Genomic DNA, 16,435 nt, shown 5'->3' on the forward strand with positions numbered 1-16,435 from the left:
AAACCCTAATAAGAGGCCTGCTTAATTATATTTGCTAATTTAAGTAGGCATGTGTTGGTACCTTTATCTTGTGGAGACCTAAATTTTATGCAAAGTAACAGTATATTCTCTATTAATACGACTTAAAAAAAACACAAATAACTATTAAAAACTTAAATATATTATATCTGGGCGGAGCCAGGGCGGGCAGCTTATAAATATAACTAAACAATTTATGAACCATTTATATAAAGTATCAGTCATTGTATTTTGGTTTGGTTATGTTAATATAACAATAAAAGCAACGTTAACTTATTCCGATAATGTCTCTGATAACAAAATAATAAGCTGTACTTTATGACAGTTGTGTAAAAGCGCTCTAATTATAGTAGGTTGTACGAAAACTCATAAGCTGTATTTTTATTGGCTCAATAAATTATTATAGATGTAATATGATTACTGGAATAACTTTCATATCTTTTACCTCATTTGATAGATTCTATCTGATATCCTATTGTTTACAATTGCTATTGTAGAGGCGAAAATAATCTAAACACGAAAACATTTTTTAAATAAATGGTAAATTAACACGTTTGCCTGTCTGTTTACGCCTGATTCACTGATCAGATTTTGATGAATTTTGATAGAAGAAAAATGTCACATGTGGATTTTACGGTTCACGGCTTTCGTAACCTAATTTAAAATTAACTTCAGCCGCTTACATTGATGCGTTTATTCTTTTTCCTGTTCTAATTTTTAACAAAATTTGGTAAATATAAATTTATAAAGAATAGAAAAAATTCGATCACGAGGCGGGACTCGAATCCGCATCCTTCGCGCCATTCCGGGGCGGATGTCTAAACCAATGCCGCCCCGCCCCGCAATGGCGCGAAGGATGCGGGTTCGAGTCCCGCCTCGTGATCGAATTTTTTCTATTCTTTATAAATTTATATTTATAAAGCATTTGAATGCCATAAAAAACCAAAAAAAAAATATATAAAATTTGGTAACTCATAAAACTTTGCTATTTCAGTTCTAAAGTTTGTTGCGTACGAGTTATTTATTGTTGTTGAAATATTTATTATTTTCAAACGCTTTGAGCAATAAATATATCGATTGTTATATTCTGAACAAAATACGAAATTCTATTGTCAGTACGTTATTCTAATATAAGAATGTTTTATTTAATATTGGCAATGAGCCCGTTTTTGATGTATTGTTTTACAGAATTTAGAAAAAAAATATTTCAAGGTAGGAATTTCGTTTATGATTTTTCGTTTATGAATGAAATAATTCGAGGAAAACCACCTTGTAAGTTATTTTAAGTATTGTATTTACTTATAAGTGTGAATTGTCATGAACTTTAAAGTAGCATATTTTTGTTAAGTATTGCAATATTCAAACAGTGCGTGAAACATTATGCTTTTTTCTTTTACTTTTCACTAATAATATAAGTATTAAATAAAGATCAAATTTTATAAAATTACATTTTGTTGTACCTATGTCTTTAACACTCGTTTTAATTTAATGAAGAACAATATATTTCTACGTTTTAATCTTGCACCAAATCAAATTTATTAGAATATATTTGCAGATTTACAGATAATAGCAAAATACAGCAATAAACTACAAAAAGACGCCATTTATTAAATATTTTATTCCTTTCAACATAAGTTATTTGAATAAGAGCTCTTTCAGAGCTGATATTGACCAAAACAACACATAAATTTAAATTGTACTGTATTTTCGTTGCACTGTATTACATGCAACTGTTCTGAAAATGCATTCATGTACAAAAATAAATGCTTGCGCTATTTTAAAACCGTCATATTTCATTATTTAGACGACTGTTGGACGCAAGTTGACACATTTTTAATTGAACATTTTTTTATCATAAATAATATTTTTGTCGTAAAAGTGACGATGTTTTTACTGACATTTTCTGATGATATTCTGGGGAAAATATGATAAAAAGCTTCGATATTTCAAAGCAGAAGCGTTCTTTGTAACTGACCGCGATAAATGGAAGCTTATATTTTAAAACTAATGATTCGTCTATATCCATACTAATATTATAAATGCGAAAGTCTGTCTGTCTGTTACTCAATCACGCCTAAACTACTGAACCAATTTTCATGAAATTTAGTATGCAGATATTTTGATAGGTACCCGAGAAAGGACATGGGCTTCTTTTTATCCAGGGAAAATGACGCAATTTCGGAAATCCCTCGGGAACGGGAACTATGCGCATAACTATGCGGTTTTTCTTTGACTGCGCGGGCGAAGCCGCGGGCGGAAACCTAGTGTTTAATATTAGAAAGAAAGAAAGAAAGATAGAAAATAAATTTATTTGTACCGATGCACATTAGTAATATTTGTTTCACTCATCGCTAAGAAAACCACCACAAATCTGAAAGATTATTATCAACCATATGATAACTAAACCAACCCAGATTCTATTGAAATCAGAAGTTCTATTTATACGTTATATAATATATATACAACGTATAATATTACATTATTCGGTTTTGGTATATAAATACCAAATTGTTTAGGTAGAAGCAAGTATAGTTAGTTAACACAGCTCATTCATTTGAATGTTCGAGGGAGTTACATTTTCAGAGCATTGAACTCAGTATTCGCTACAATAATTGGGCAACAACAATTAAAAATATATCGTGTTATTTTTAACGTTGTTAATTCTAATCCTAGATATAAGTTTATACTATAGTCGTGTTAGAAACACTAACCATGTATTAAGAAAAAACTGTTAAATATATGAAGAATTTCTATACAGGCCGGGAGAGCAATTGATAAAATATACGAAAAACTCCAATACATAATACAATAACAACAATAGTCTCTGGAATCTCTTTAAAATAAATAACATAAAGGAAACTATCAATCAATTAATCGATCAACCAATAATGTATTGTACTCTTATAATATCCAATAAACAAATAAATATTTGATTATATCCCATAAAGCCGTACTAATAGATATCCTTTCTTCACCTTCTTATACTATAATTCAACTAAATTGCAAGGCATGACTAGCTCAGACTTCAATGCGTGAAAAACTATTAATGTATAACATCCATTCACAAAGAAGATCGGCGTAAATACTATAGCACTTATTTAATAATTAAAAATGAATAATAGAATAAGTAATAAAAATATTTAAAGTATCCAGTGCAATGTCTTAAGCAGTGCAGATAAAAATATCACAGACTTATATGTATATGTGATATTTTTATCACATAAGCATAATATTATCTTCCTTACCATTCGCGTGAAAAGAGACGATAAAAATACTACAGAATGGCTACAGACGAAAACTTCACTTTCAAAATATAATAAGTGAAATATAGCAGCAACAATGTATTTTTTTAGTTCATTAAAACGTTCACGTAGCCAATTAGTTTCATGTCGTTTGTCCCTGGAGACAGCTTGGTGAACAATAAAAATATTGATGGAGGAAGACGCTCCAACAGTGAAAGCTATTCTACAGTGTAGAGTTTTTTAGAACTTACATTTTGTTATAATTGCTTACCAAGATACAAATGAACGTATTAAAATATGCAATTAGATAAAATCAAAGTAGGGTGGAGTCTCCTATTATCGGCCTGCTCCTAATATCGGCCTTTTCGAGAAAATTGAATATAACTATAAAAATCGATCTTAAATCATAAAAGTTTTTATGCAAAAAGTTACTCTATATACATACGCAAAACCTCCCAAATTTGGGTGAGGGTACCTCAACTGTGGAACATTCAGTTGGCCATAGAGCACGCGAAGGTACGTACGTGTGTGGTTTGGCGACATTGCGGAGTCAAATCCCTGAGTCGACGCTTTACGTGGATAAGTATTTTAATGGAATTAAACAAACCTATAGTATTTAATTTTATGTGTTCTTAAAGAAAAGCAGTCAAATTTTCGATAAGATAAAATGCGTTTTTACATTTCTTGTCTTTTTAATAAAATAATTGCGGGGCCGAGATTAGGGATCTATATTTATTGATAAATCTCAATATCGGCCGGGTGGTCGATATTGGGGTAATGCATGAAAACTTTAAATAACATGTTTAGCTATTTTAAATGTCAGCAGTAGCATTAATAAGGTTAGAAATGAAACAACAGCTCCGTTTGATCACTAGATCCTAAAGTCGGCCGCCTAAAAACGATTTTTATTAGCTATGGCCGATATATAGCGAATCGATGCGTAATAACGGCCACCTTAGTAAAACCTTTTCTACTAGGGAGGTGATACAAGATGTAAGTATTTTAATTTTTGTTGACCTATTCCAAAATCATGCCAGCTCAATCAAAACTCCTAAAAGATCAACAAAAAGGAAAACGTTGGCTATTGCAAACGTTTCCTTTTTGTTGACCGTAGTAACACAATAGAGGCAGTGAATGCCATCAAAATATGAGCATCAGAGAAGCATCAGCAATAGTACGACATTTTGAGGACCCCTTTACAAGATAGACTTCATGGAAGAATAGACACAGATTGCACAGTTTGTAGAAATACAATCTTAAACCAAAATGAAAGAGAAGAAATTTTTCAATGGTTTATACAGATGGCCATCGTAGCAACGTGATCTAGGAAAACTGCAATTGCGTTAAAATATTATAAAAGAAGATAAACGAACCAATCCGTTTAAAATGGAAAATCAGGGAAAAAGTGGTATTCCTTATTTTTAAAAACAGATTCAATTCTTATTAAGGCTCCAGAAGCATCAGAAGATGGATGGGTGATTTCTGATAACATTTCCAAACCAATTCTTTTTCTAGTTGATGGACACAAATCTCATTTAATCCCATATCTTTATTTGTCTTAAGAATACTGAACTAGGTACATAACTAATTTTAATTTTTAAGATAATGTAACGAAAAGACCAATCATGATAGGCAACTTAAAAAAATGATTTGTATCTCAATTGATAATAAAAAATGTTACCAGTTTTAAGTTTTATTGATCTAACTTCACCTTAGAAAAGGTATGCCGATATAAGGGCCAAAGACGGCAGATATTGGGGTGTTAGCTTGGTGTTAGTGGCCGATATTGAGGGAAATCGGCATATTCGAAATAAAAATTCTATATTTAATAAAGTAACAATGGATTCGTAATTTTGCAAATGTAGTAATGGAGTTTCATTATCTATCTACCCAAAAAAGGCACTGTAAGAAAGAAAAAGCTATTAATGTAAAAATTACATCCAGTCAAAGTTAAAAAAAAGTTGACATGGCCGATAATTGGTGCCACCACCCTACATAATAACAACATTGAGGAACTATTTAGTCGTACAACTTCAATTTTTTTTACAATACATTTTAAAAAACATTGATGTATAATGCATTCAAGAGTCCTTTTTATATATTTTCTGTATCTTTTGTTTTTCAAACGAAATTAATACATTTTTTGTTAATTATTGATCCTTGATCAAATTATATTTTTCCACTTCTTTTTGATGGACCTTCCAGATTCCATTGAGAATGTAGAGTAATATCTAAACTCGTCTACTACCTGTAGATTTCAAAATCTTATCTTGACAATCTCCATGAAAATTGAAATACAGTGTTTATATACATCATAAAATTAATTAGCATTTGAGTATTCGGGCGTAAATTTGACGCGTAACTGGTTCAAACCGGTTCAGAGCATCAGACGTAAATAATCTATACTAGCTGAAGCTGAAGAGTTAGTTTGTTTGAACGCGCTAATCTCAGGAACTACCGGTCCGATTTGATAAATTCTTTCGGTGTAGCTCATTTATCGAGGTAGGTGATAGGCTATATATCATCACGCTAAGACCAATAGGAGTGGAGCACTGCGGGTAAAACCGCAGGTCACAGCTAGTTTAATCATAAGTGCAAAGTCAAGTTCATCAGTTTTTAAATAGTACCCGCGGGAAGTTTATTATTACACAAGCTTCTGAAACGTGTTGTATATCCACATGTTCTTTGATGTTCTACTTTACGGCCGGGCTCTTCAAAGCACTTCGATCGCGATGAATTCACGAAGAAGAAGAAGATGTTAGTGACGATACAGGAACTATACGATTTTTCGTTATATTACTATTTTCATTATGTTCATTATTAGTTTGTGGACACAAGGCGATGTTTCACAGATAAGGGTAGAGTCATCAACCTGTCTATTTGACTTACCCGGGTAATGTCCTGAAGGATCATTTCAGGAATTGTATTATAAGATATATGTAGAAAATCTGTTCAATTAAGCGACAGACAATGTGTATCAAACAACCAACAGACCTGTAGATTTATACACTGATATATGCGGGTAAGTAACTCAATTATTCGATACTCAAACCACTAGAGCGATAATCGAGTTAGAGCATCGAATGATCGAGCAATCGGGAGATCCTAGTGTTCTTGCGGAGACAAAATATGTCTAATGAATGCTATGAAGACTTATTCCTGTTGAAAATGTCGATATACTAGATAACTAGCTTTCCAGTCGCGGCTTCGTCCGTCTAAAACTAAAAAATAAACCTTCGTCGAGAACCACTATATCATCTATAAAAAAAACCCCATCAAAATCTGTTGCGTAATTTTAAAGATCTAAGCATACCGACAAACAAACAAAATAGCGACTTTATTTTATGCTATGTACTATGTACGAGAAATTGGTAATGCTAGACAACCTGTATTTTTCCTACAATAGAATAAGTACTTAAAGACGTCATGGGAAAGCCCCTGGTTAATTTAATCGATAATCTATAGGAATTTCCCAAACAACCTTTATTTACTACGTATAGTATTTTAATAATATAGTTCTATTATTAAAAAAGTAATAGTAGTATATTATTAATAATATATTATTACTTACTTATATATTAATATTGTTATAAATTGCTAATTTCAGCTTAAAGGTAAAGTTTCTCACTCGTTTTCTGAATTGAAGTCATTATTATTTACTACTAGGAAGTAGGAAATTATGAAATATGGCCACCCTGTTTGAATTTATTAGCTCATAATAACGCCCTATTTCGCCCTAATTATCAAAAGAGATATGAGGCCTAATTAAGGTTATTTAGTAACAGAATTACTGCTACGCGGAATTATATACAAAATCAGACAGAAAATTTTAACATGAATTTTCTTATCAGAGATTTATAATGATCAAACATGATAAAATAAATTATTTATTTAAATACAAATAATTATTATGTTTAAAAAAAATTAAAGCAATGATAATTAATAGCATGAAAAATATTGACAAAGATTTAGGTAAATAAACTGATGCCAGACTGAAGGAAAATTCATGGCCCACTAAAGCTTCAGCCAAAAGCTAAAATTTAACTCTACATTACAATTTCACCATTTTCAATAGGTATGTGGAAAAAATCCCTAATTACGTATTACGTTATGTTTATTTCCAAGCCGCGTTAGCCCGCGAGCGAGGAACGCGAACAAAAAGCATCCTGTTATTTCAAGCCATATTATATTTGTATACACAATTTCGAATACATTCTACACAATAAAAACACTGAAGTATAATAATATTATTACTAAATATACTATTAAAGTGGATAAGACAACAAAATGTCCTATAAAAATGTAGAATGGGAAAGTACCAGTAGTACACCAGTATTAGTAGTGTTCGAGCAGCGAACAAATATTTTATTTTAAATTACTTATTATCCATAGTTACATTACATATTACAATAATTGAGCAATAACGTAAATGAGGTCAAGCTGCCTCAGCAGTATTATCGTGCGACGGCCGAGCCGGCCGGAAAGCGCAGTTCACCCTTAGCAGCGCCCGAGTGCTCTATCCGCTCGAATCCGCGTAAATCACATATATAATTATTAGCAGCCATTAAAGTGTTCCCAGTTGTCCTTTATCATAATATCATCATTAGCAGCATTTATAGCGACCTAAATACAGTCCACTTTCGATGTAATACGTAAACCGTACAAGTAGTATGTTAGGAATATACTAATACGATAGAGTTGGATTGTTACTAAGTATAGATTTTTGCAAGTTGCACACCTGCACAGTGCACACCTTTTCTGTGTTCTAAATATAAAAGTATACTTGTTTGTTCGTCTCTCCTTAACGTCGCATCGGAGCGATTATTTCATTTGATTATTGTGCTAGGAATTAGGGGGCTATAGAGATTCATATGAAAACAACTAGTACTCTATAGTCTATATACTCGAAAACTTAGTGCCTGAATTCGGAGCTACTCGTAACTATTTATATAGAACAAAGATTGAACTCCTAAGGAATGAAGATGCCGAAGTCTGCTGTAAACAATGCCAGAGTCTCAACTAACATTTAGGTTTTGATTTAGAATATTTTTAGGATAGGAACTTAAAAGTTTATCCTCCTTAAATAATTCTATATTTAACTAAGCCACGCAACTTTGTCTGCTCTCAAAAGAAATATTTTTTTCTAATATTTCAATTTTTTCACTCCGCTACCTTTGGTCACAGCTTGAAGTTACAACATTATCCTTTGCCATTGTCTCGATAAATGTTAACTATATGTTTGTGTATGTTTACGATAAATTATTTTTCAATTCGAAAAAGTTTTATTTTTCCAGTATTCGTTCAGACAAACAAACAAACTCTCGCTCTATTAGTACCATCATCTCTCTAAAACGATTATTGAAGGCAAGTACAAAAAATTAAACCATATATGAACAGGGAAAACAAATCAATAGCAAATGGAGGTTTTAAAAGAAACAATGTTGTAGGTATAGGTAATCGAGCTTAACGTTGCTACAGTAACGTAATACTTATAAGCAAAAATGTTTAAAAGAAAGAATAACTCAATTTAATTAATTCCTTCGTGAACTGATTTATTTAGATAAGACGAAATTGAAAGCTAATAGAAGATTAATGGCCAATCCCAAATCTTTAGGGAGAATCTTATCTTATTTTTTAGAAAATTTTTTACGAGAGAAATAGGGGAAGTACCTAGATACTAATCTTTATTCAACCTTGAGGATTGACTAATACCATAAATTTGTAAAAAATAATTAATTTTCCAAGATTTTTTTTTTTTAATTTTATCCATTGCGACCTATAATTAATTTAAAATGAATTTAGATTCCTAAGACTTTATGTTGCGCGTATAACCTAATGTGAATATAATAGCAGTTTTACGGACTATTTTATAATATTAAAATTATAAATAAAATAAAAGGCAATCGAACAAAGATCAGGGGAATTGAGTATTTGAATAAAAAAATTTTTTGTGCTAAATGGAAAGATTATATATTAGTTTTATAACAAAACTATATTTCTAATTATTTTTTTTTTGCAATAATACAAAAGTTATTTCAAAATAAAAATTAGTCTTTGAATCCAGTACCGAAAACACACCGACAACTCCCGAAGCGTCACCCGGACGCGTGTGACGTCATAATGTTAGTTTTCACACATTGCAGTTGATAGAAAAACGTATACAACTAAAACATTTTGACGTCACATCTATGGTGACCAGTCATGGCGCGTTTATAGTCACGTGATTTTAATTTAAATTTCATCAATTTTTCATTGCTTATAATGAATTGAAAAAAATTTTTTTGGAGTTTTTTGCATTAAATATCAATATTATTAATAATAAGGTTTTAAAATACATAAAAAAATCAATATTTTTTTTTATTCAAATACTCAATTACCATAATATCTTAAAGCAGTATTATTTCCACAATTGAAAATTGAAAAATTGAGAAATCACAGTAAACCCTGGGCTTTACTGTGATGTACATTAATACAAAAATTTTAAACATTATGCTAATAACAATGCAATGTACATTAATACAAAAATTTAAAACATTATGCTAATAACAGTTTTAATAAATCAATTTTACATTCACAGGATGTATAATTACCCGCTAATCTATTCTTAGCATATCACATCCATCTCAATCAAGTTCGAGGCCGATATTTATTCACGTATGCAATAAAACCAAACGTTTTTACGTTCCAATGGATTCTGTATAATTTCTTGCGGTATAGGAAATTCCAAGCAACTCGATGAACACTAATAACTTAATTTCTCGGTATTGATCAATTTACATAGTTTGACATTTAAAAAAAAACGTGCGTCATATTATATTATCTGTGCAACAAAAAAGGCGGCAAATTAAAAAAAATAGTGGAAATTAGTAACTATGAACCGAAAATTAGTTGAAATTTTTGGGAATTTGGCTTTTTACATTGGTTAGTAACTTTATATGGGACCATTTCATAATTTTAAACCTATTCCAATATATATAATATGTATATTATGAATACAGATTATCACATTGAAATATAACAATTTTACCTATTCGCGTTATATTTTAAAGTAATAAGTTCTAATACAAAATAGCTAGGTATGTAGATTGTAGAGCTAGACAAATAATAAACAAATTTATATAAATAATAAACATTTAGGTTCAACAAAATACCTACCACAAGATGACCACAAGAATTAATATCAAAATATCACAGGTATCATACAAGTCATAAAATAACGTCAAGGTTTACCTTTACGCGGGAAACCACAAAATTGACAGTTTTATTTTTTTTTTAAACGTCGTTTATGAATAAGAACCCTGCACTTTTGAAGGTTGCTGTAAAGGGAACTACTAATGTTATAAACCCAGTATTTTATGGATATTTAATTGAGACTGACTAAATTAGAATATATTTTTAACTCATACCTTAATAAAAATAAAGTCTACGATATTTTATGTATCATATTACGCATGGCTATTTACATATTATTATATTGTGAAAATCCATAATGTATTCACATAACAGATGTTTCTAATAAATCCTCAGTAAGCTTAGAAAATTTCTGAACGTGGGTTTAATTTTCACACTTGACTGATTTTGTAGTTTATTACAGATTATTATTAATAATATGTAGCAAGTTTTAACCGCAGATTCATCTAGTTGGTAAAAAGGTCATCCTCATCTCCAAAATGATTTTCTAATAAGTAGACTCTACAATCTACATGTTTCAGATTAAAGATTTAAGAGACTAAAATTGTAAAATTTATAGTTTTGTTTTTCTTTAAGGGCATTACTTGAATATAATCTCTTCATTATGAGCAAAATAAAAAATAATATTTGTCAAATTTTATAGATTATGTAAGTTCATGGATTTAGAAGAACACGATATTATTTTTTAACACTATAATAGACGAGGAAACTGTTAACAGTTCAGTTCATAATAGTACAATATCACATAGTTACTTATCTATGAATTGAAGTTAATTTGATAAAATTATGATTAATAATTTATTCCCACTATGCGAGCACGTGACTGTTGATTGATGATTGTACAATAATTAAGTGCCTACCACTTAATACAAGACAACCCACTTAACCTAGGCACTTGAAAATTATTTAACTCGTCCTAAAAATTAAGACAAACCTTGCACATCTTTTTCTATACTGTTTTCAATGTCAGCCATAATTGTACGAAACTGAAACTGTACATCCAAAACAGAGTTATTTTTATATTATGTCACCCACTTTCAATTGCCTCTAAATTGGCCTTGGAAACGCATCACTTCACTGAACAGGTATACAATTTTGAATCAAATAATTAATTAAATTAAAATAGCTTTAAAAACCACATCATAATAATTAATATAAAACTATGTAATGTAAAACTTTATTGTTAATTATTGTAACTAGTAACTCGGTTTTCGAACGATATCGTACTTTCGCGCCAAATTATACTCTATATTTTTCCCGCACACGTCTCGGCGGCACGAGGAACAATTTTACACTGTTCTATTTTTGATGGACGTAATGAAAATGAGTTATATTTACGTGTGTATTTTGTATTCGTGCTTTGTTTATATTTTTTGCATGTTAATTACATACCACTAATTTGAATTGTTAAATCATTTCTTTACTTTATGTGACGCCCAAGTTCTAACCGCTCTATACTTAGCGTTATTTAGTCGTATTAAAAAACTCTATGAACAGTTTCCTCCTTTAAAAATCAAGATAATCACAATCTTCTAGTACAATAATCTTGCTGATGTAATCTATTACATATTTATAATTCCGGATAGATTCATTATTAAAACTTGGTAAATGTAGAGATAGTAGGTAAATGGGTAATAGAAAATAGTCATTGTTTCTGAAACATTTGTATTTGTATTTATATTTGTTGCATTTGTTGCTATTTAAAACTTATTTTACACAATATTATAATTAGCTTCTATAAACTTAGTCCATTTCTAGATTATAAAGGCTCTAAGTATCCAGTACCGAATGTATTTTTACAATCAACAGGTGGCCTATTACTTCTATTTAGTACTCTAATAGTCCATTTCGCAAAAAATGTAGAGCAATAAAAATTAAAAAGGTAGTTACTTACCTTTATTTCAATTCAGTAATTTTTCTTGTCCTGGGTAAATAGTTATATGATCTCAAATAAAATAATACATATTATGAAACCAAAAAAACTGGAATGTCGACTGTAACTATATTCTGTCAGATTTCGGTACAAATTTATTGTAATTATGAACAAAATAGCACCATTTTATTTTATTAGTAATACAGCCCTACCCAGAATTAAACAAGTTTTTCCAGCAATTATTGTAATTTTATCATTATTTTAGATGTTAAGTGTTAACATATAAAATTGATGACTCAAAGATTACCCATGACTAATCTCATTCTTTTGTATCCATACTACTAATATTATTAATGTGCATCGGTACAAATAAATGTATTTTCTTTCTTTCTTTCTTTCTTTCTATTATAAATGCGAAAGTAACTCTGTCTGTCTGTCTGTTACTCATAACTCAATTACGCCTAAACTACTGAACCAATTTGCATGAAAGGAGAATGGCGAACTCCCATAGGACTTTGGGCCTGATCGTTACACTGATGATTTATGTGGGGTTAAATAGATAAAAATATACAGATTCTATAAATATAACAATTAAAGATCTGTTCTATGGGATAGCAGAGATATTGAGCATGTAACGTCACTAAAATTGAGGTTAGGTTTGCTCGAGTTCAATGAATAGCTTGTTGGTGAAAAGAGTTTGTATAAACAAATGTGTATGTCAAATACCTATGTGTCATCTTATAATTTCTCTCTTCCGTCTTTACCCTTCGTACTACGCGCATCGTCTAATAAAGAATCTTAAGTTTATTTAACAATCTTTGCTTTTTCCTGCCCAAAACCCATCAGGTTATGGGCCCAGGACGTTATCTTTGCTCTGTATATAATTATTTTTGAGTTTTGGCAGAATAAAAGTAATTTTATAAATAAACTAAAACGCCCGTCCATACATGTAAAAATGGCGACATCGACATCGGTTTCGACTTTAGCTCCTGTGGAGAAGTTGAGCGGCATAGAAAACTACAGTAATTGGAAGTTCCAACTGAAAATGCTACTCATTCACGAGGACTTATGGGACGTCGTTTCGGAAGATAAAACTGAAGATGTCAAAGATGCGGCTCATATGAAGAGATCTCAGAAAGCTCTTGCTAAGATCTGTTTGTCAGTAAAGCCCTCGGTTTTTACGCATGTGAGGAACGCAGAGACGGCGCGGGATGCATGGATTAATTTGCAAAAGGCGTACGAAGACAAGGGGTTGTCAAGGAGACTGAGTTTGCTTCGTCTTTTGTTTGCAACAAAATTATGCGAATGTGAAAGCATGGAAGCTTACGTTGCGAAGATTAGCGACCTAAGTCAACAGCTGAACGATATTGGTTCACCTCTGGAAGACGATTTCGTTGCAGTTCTCTTACTGAGTGGCTTGTCTCAAGACTTTGATCCACTCATAATGGCACTTGAAAATTCTAATATCAAGTTGTCGAGTGAAGTGGTCAAAGCGAAGCTCATGCAGGAGAAGCAACGACGTGATGAAAAAGGTGACACGAGTTCAACAGCGTTGGTGGCGGCACGTAAGAAAATCAAATGCTTTAAGTGCAAGAAGCTTGGTCACTTCTCGAGGAACTGTAAATCTGTGAAACCAGTTAAGGCGGAGAGCTCAACAAACCAGTTACTATTGACAGCATTATCAGCTTGTGTGCAGAATGATATATGGTTAATAGACTCTGGTGCGAGTAGTCATATGTGTCATGACAAGAATATACTAAATAACTTTGTTCCTGGTTATGTGTCTGAAGTCAAGGTGGCTAATGGTGAAAAATTATTTACTGCTGGTCGTGGTGATGTAAAAGTAAATTTGAAATTAGGCATCAAAACAATCAGTGAAGTTTATCATGTACCGAATTTAGCTACAAACTTGTTGTCAGTCAGTGCGTTAACTAGGAAGGGTTTTAGAGTTATTTTTAATGAAAAATGTTGTAATATATTCTATGGTAAAAAGCTAGCAGCTACAGCTGTACATAAAAATGGTGTTTATCAATTAGAAACTGCAGAATCTGTTAGAGAGCGTGATCTGTGTGTGGTAGGATGTGGTGGCTGTTCTATGTTTTCAGGGAATAGTGTAGAATCTGCGACTACCAAGGTAAATACAGAAGCTCAAGATTTAGTGCAGAAGAAAGCATCTGAGAGCTGTAAGAAAGAAACTGAGCTGAGTTTCCAGGCGGCTGCTAACTCTGTTACGCAGGAGACATGGCACAGGAGACTAGGACATCTCAATATGAGGAGTATGCATTTGTTAATGAAAGGTATGGCTAGTGGTATTACTTATGATAAATCACAGTTCAGTCAATGTGAAGCTTGTGTTAAGGGGAAGCTTAGCAAATTACCTTTTCCTAAGAAGGCACAAAGTAGGTCAAATGAACTGTTAGGTGTTGTACACAGTGATTTATGCGGGCCTATGCCAGTGAAATCTTTCGGTGGTGCTAGTTACTTCCTCACGTTTATTGATGATTGTAGTAGGAAAACATGGATTTATTTTCTGAAAAATAAGAGTGAAGTTTTCGATAACTTCAAACATTTCAAGGCAATGGTGGAGAACCAAACCAATAGAAAAATAAAATTGTTGAGGACGGATAATGGAGGCGAATATGTCAATTCTATATTCCAGGAATATTTGAAGGATAACGGCATTATTCACCAGACTACCATACCGTACTCGCCTCAGCAGAACGGCGTTGCTGAGCGGGCCAACAGGACAATCGTCGAGAAGGCTCGTAGCATGTTACGAGACGCAGGCTTAGATGGGCAGTTCTGGGCAGAAGCGGTCAATACCGCTGTTTATTTGAAGAACCGGTCCCCTACAAAAGCAGTCTACGGTAGCACGCCAGAGGAAAAATGGACTAATGAGAAGGTGAATCTTAGCCATTTACGTATATTTGGTTGTGTGGTTTATGCCTTGACACAGAATCGTAAGAAATTAGATTCAAAATGTAAACCTTACATTTTTGTAGGATATTGTGAAAATAGTAAGGGTTATAGATTGATTGATCCAGAGAATCTCAGCAAAATTATTAAATCAAGGAATGTTGCTTTCTTTGAAAACAAATTCTATACAAAAAACACTGAAAAATGTGAAAATGGTGATTTTTTCATGATGATAAATAATTTACAGACTGAGAATTTAAACTCAAATGATTCTCATGTTGAAGTGGCACAGTCTGAAAATTCACTATCACCAGAAAAAGGGGAAGAAAATGAGATTGTAACTAATCCCAGAAGACAGTGTATTTTTGAGTTAGATGACTCTGACAGCAGTAGTTCTGTTGATCCTTCCGATGTCACTTACATTCCAGGTGAATCGACACTTGAAGATGCGATGGATACATCGGAATATGACAGTGCGTGTACTGCAATGCTGACCTGCATTGGAGATGAACCAGAGACAGTTCAAGAAGCTCTAGGAGGGGCTGAAGCTGTTCACTGGAAGAAAGCAATGGCTGATGAGTATCAATCATTTATTAAAAATAAATGTTGGACATTAACTGATCCACCTAAAGATCAAAAACCGATTAAGTGCAAGTGGGTTTTTAAGAAAAAGAAAGATCTTGATGGAAATCTAAAGCAGTATAAAGCCAGATTGGTAGCTAAAGGTTTTACACAGCGCTATGGAATTGATTACGAGGAAACTTTTTCTCCAGTGGTTCGATATTCCACTATTCGCATATTATTGGCTTTAGCAGCTGAAAAGCAGATGGATATCGATCATTTGGATGTAAGAACTGCTTTTCTAAATGGAGATTTGCAAGAAAAAGTTTTCATGGAACAACCGGAAGGTTATAAAGTAAAAGGCTGTGAGCATAAAGTATATAAATTGCATAAAGCAATTTATGGCCTAAAGCAAGCTTCGAAGTCTTGGTATGAAAAGATAAACCATGTGTTGGTTACAAAACTTTGTTTCAGAAGACTGTCTTCAGAGCCCTGCGTGTATTTTAAATCAAATGGTGAAGAATTAGTCATCATTGGGTTGTATGTGGACGATATATTATTATTTTCAACCAGAAATTCACAAATGAAAGTTGAAATAAAGAAGAAACTCATGCAAGAATTCGAAATGAAGGAT

General features: G+C 32.0%; 1 protein-coding gene across 1 annotated transcript in view; it reads right to left on the minus strand.

The window, feature by feature from the left end:
* The window catches only part of LOC123694127 (adenylate cyclase type 2), a 171,834-nt gene extending 160,128 nt beyond the window's left edge, over positions 1 to 11,706 (minus strand). The window contains exon 1 of the mRNA XM_045639440.1: positions 11,386 to 11,706. Within this exon, the coding sequence (XP_045495396.1) occupies positions 11,386 to 11,425 (40 nt within the window). The 5' untranslated portion in view covers positions 11,426 to 11,706. The remainder of the gene's footprint in view (positions 1 to 11,385) is intronic.
* Between the last annotated feature and the right edge of the window lie 4,729 nt (positions 11,707 to 16,435).

The sequence above is a fragment of the Colias croceus genome, chromosome 9, assembly GCF_905220415.1.
Source record: "Colias croceus chromosome 9, ilColCroc2.1".
NCBI classification, from domain to species: domain Eukaryota; kingdom Metazoa; phylum Arthropoda; class Insecta; order Lepidoptera; family Pieridae; genus Colias; species Colias croceus.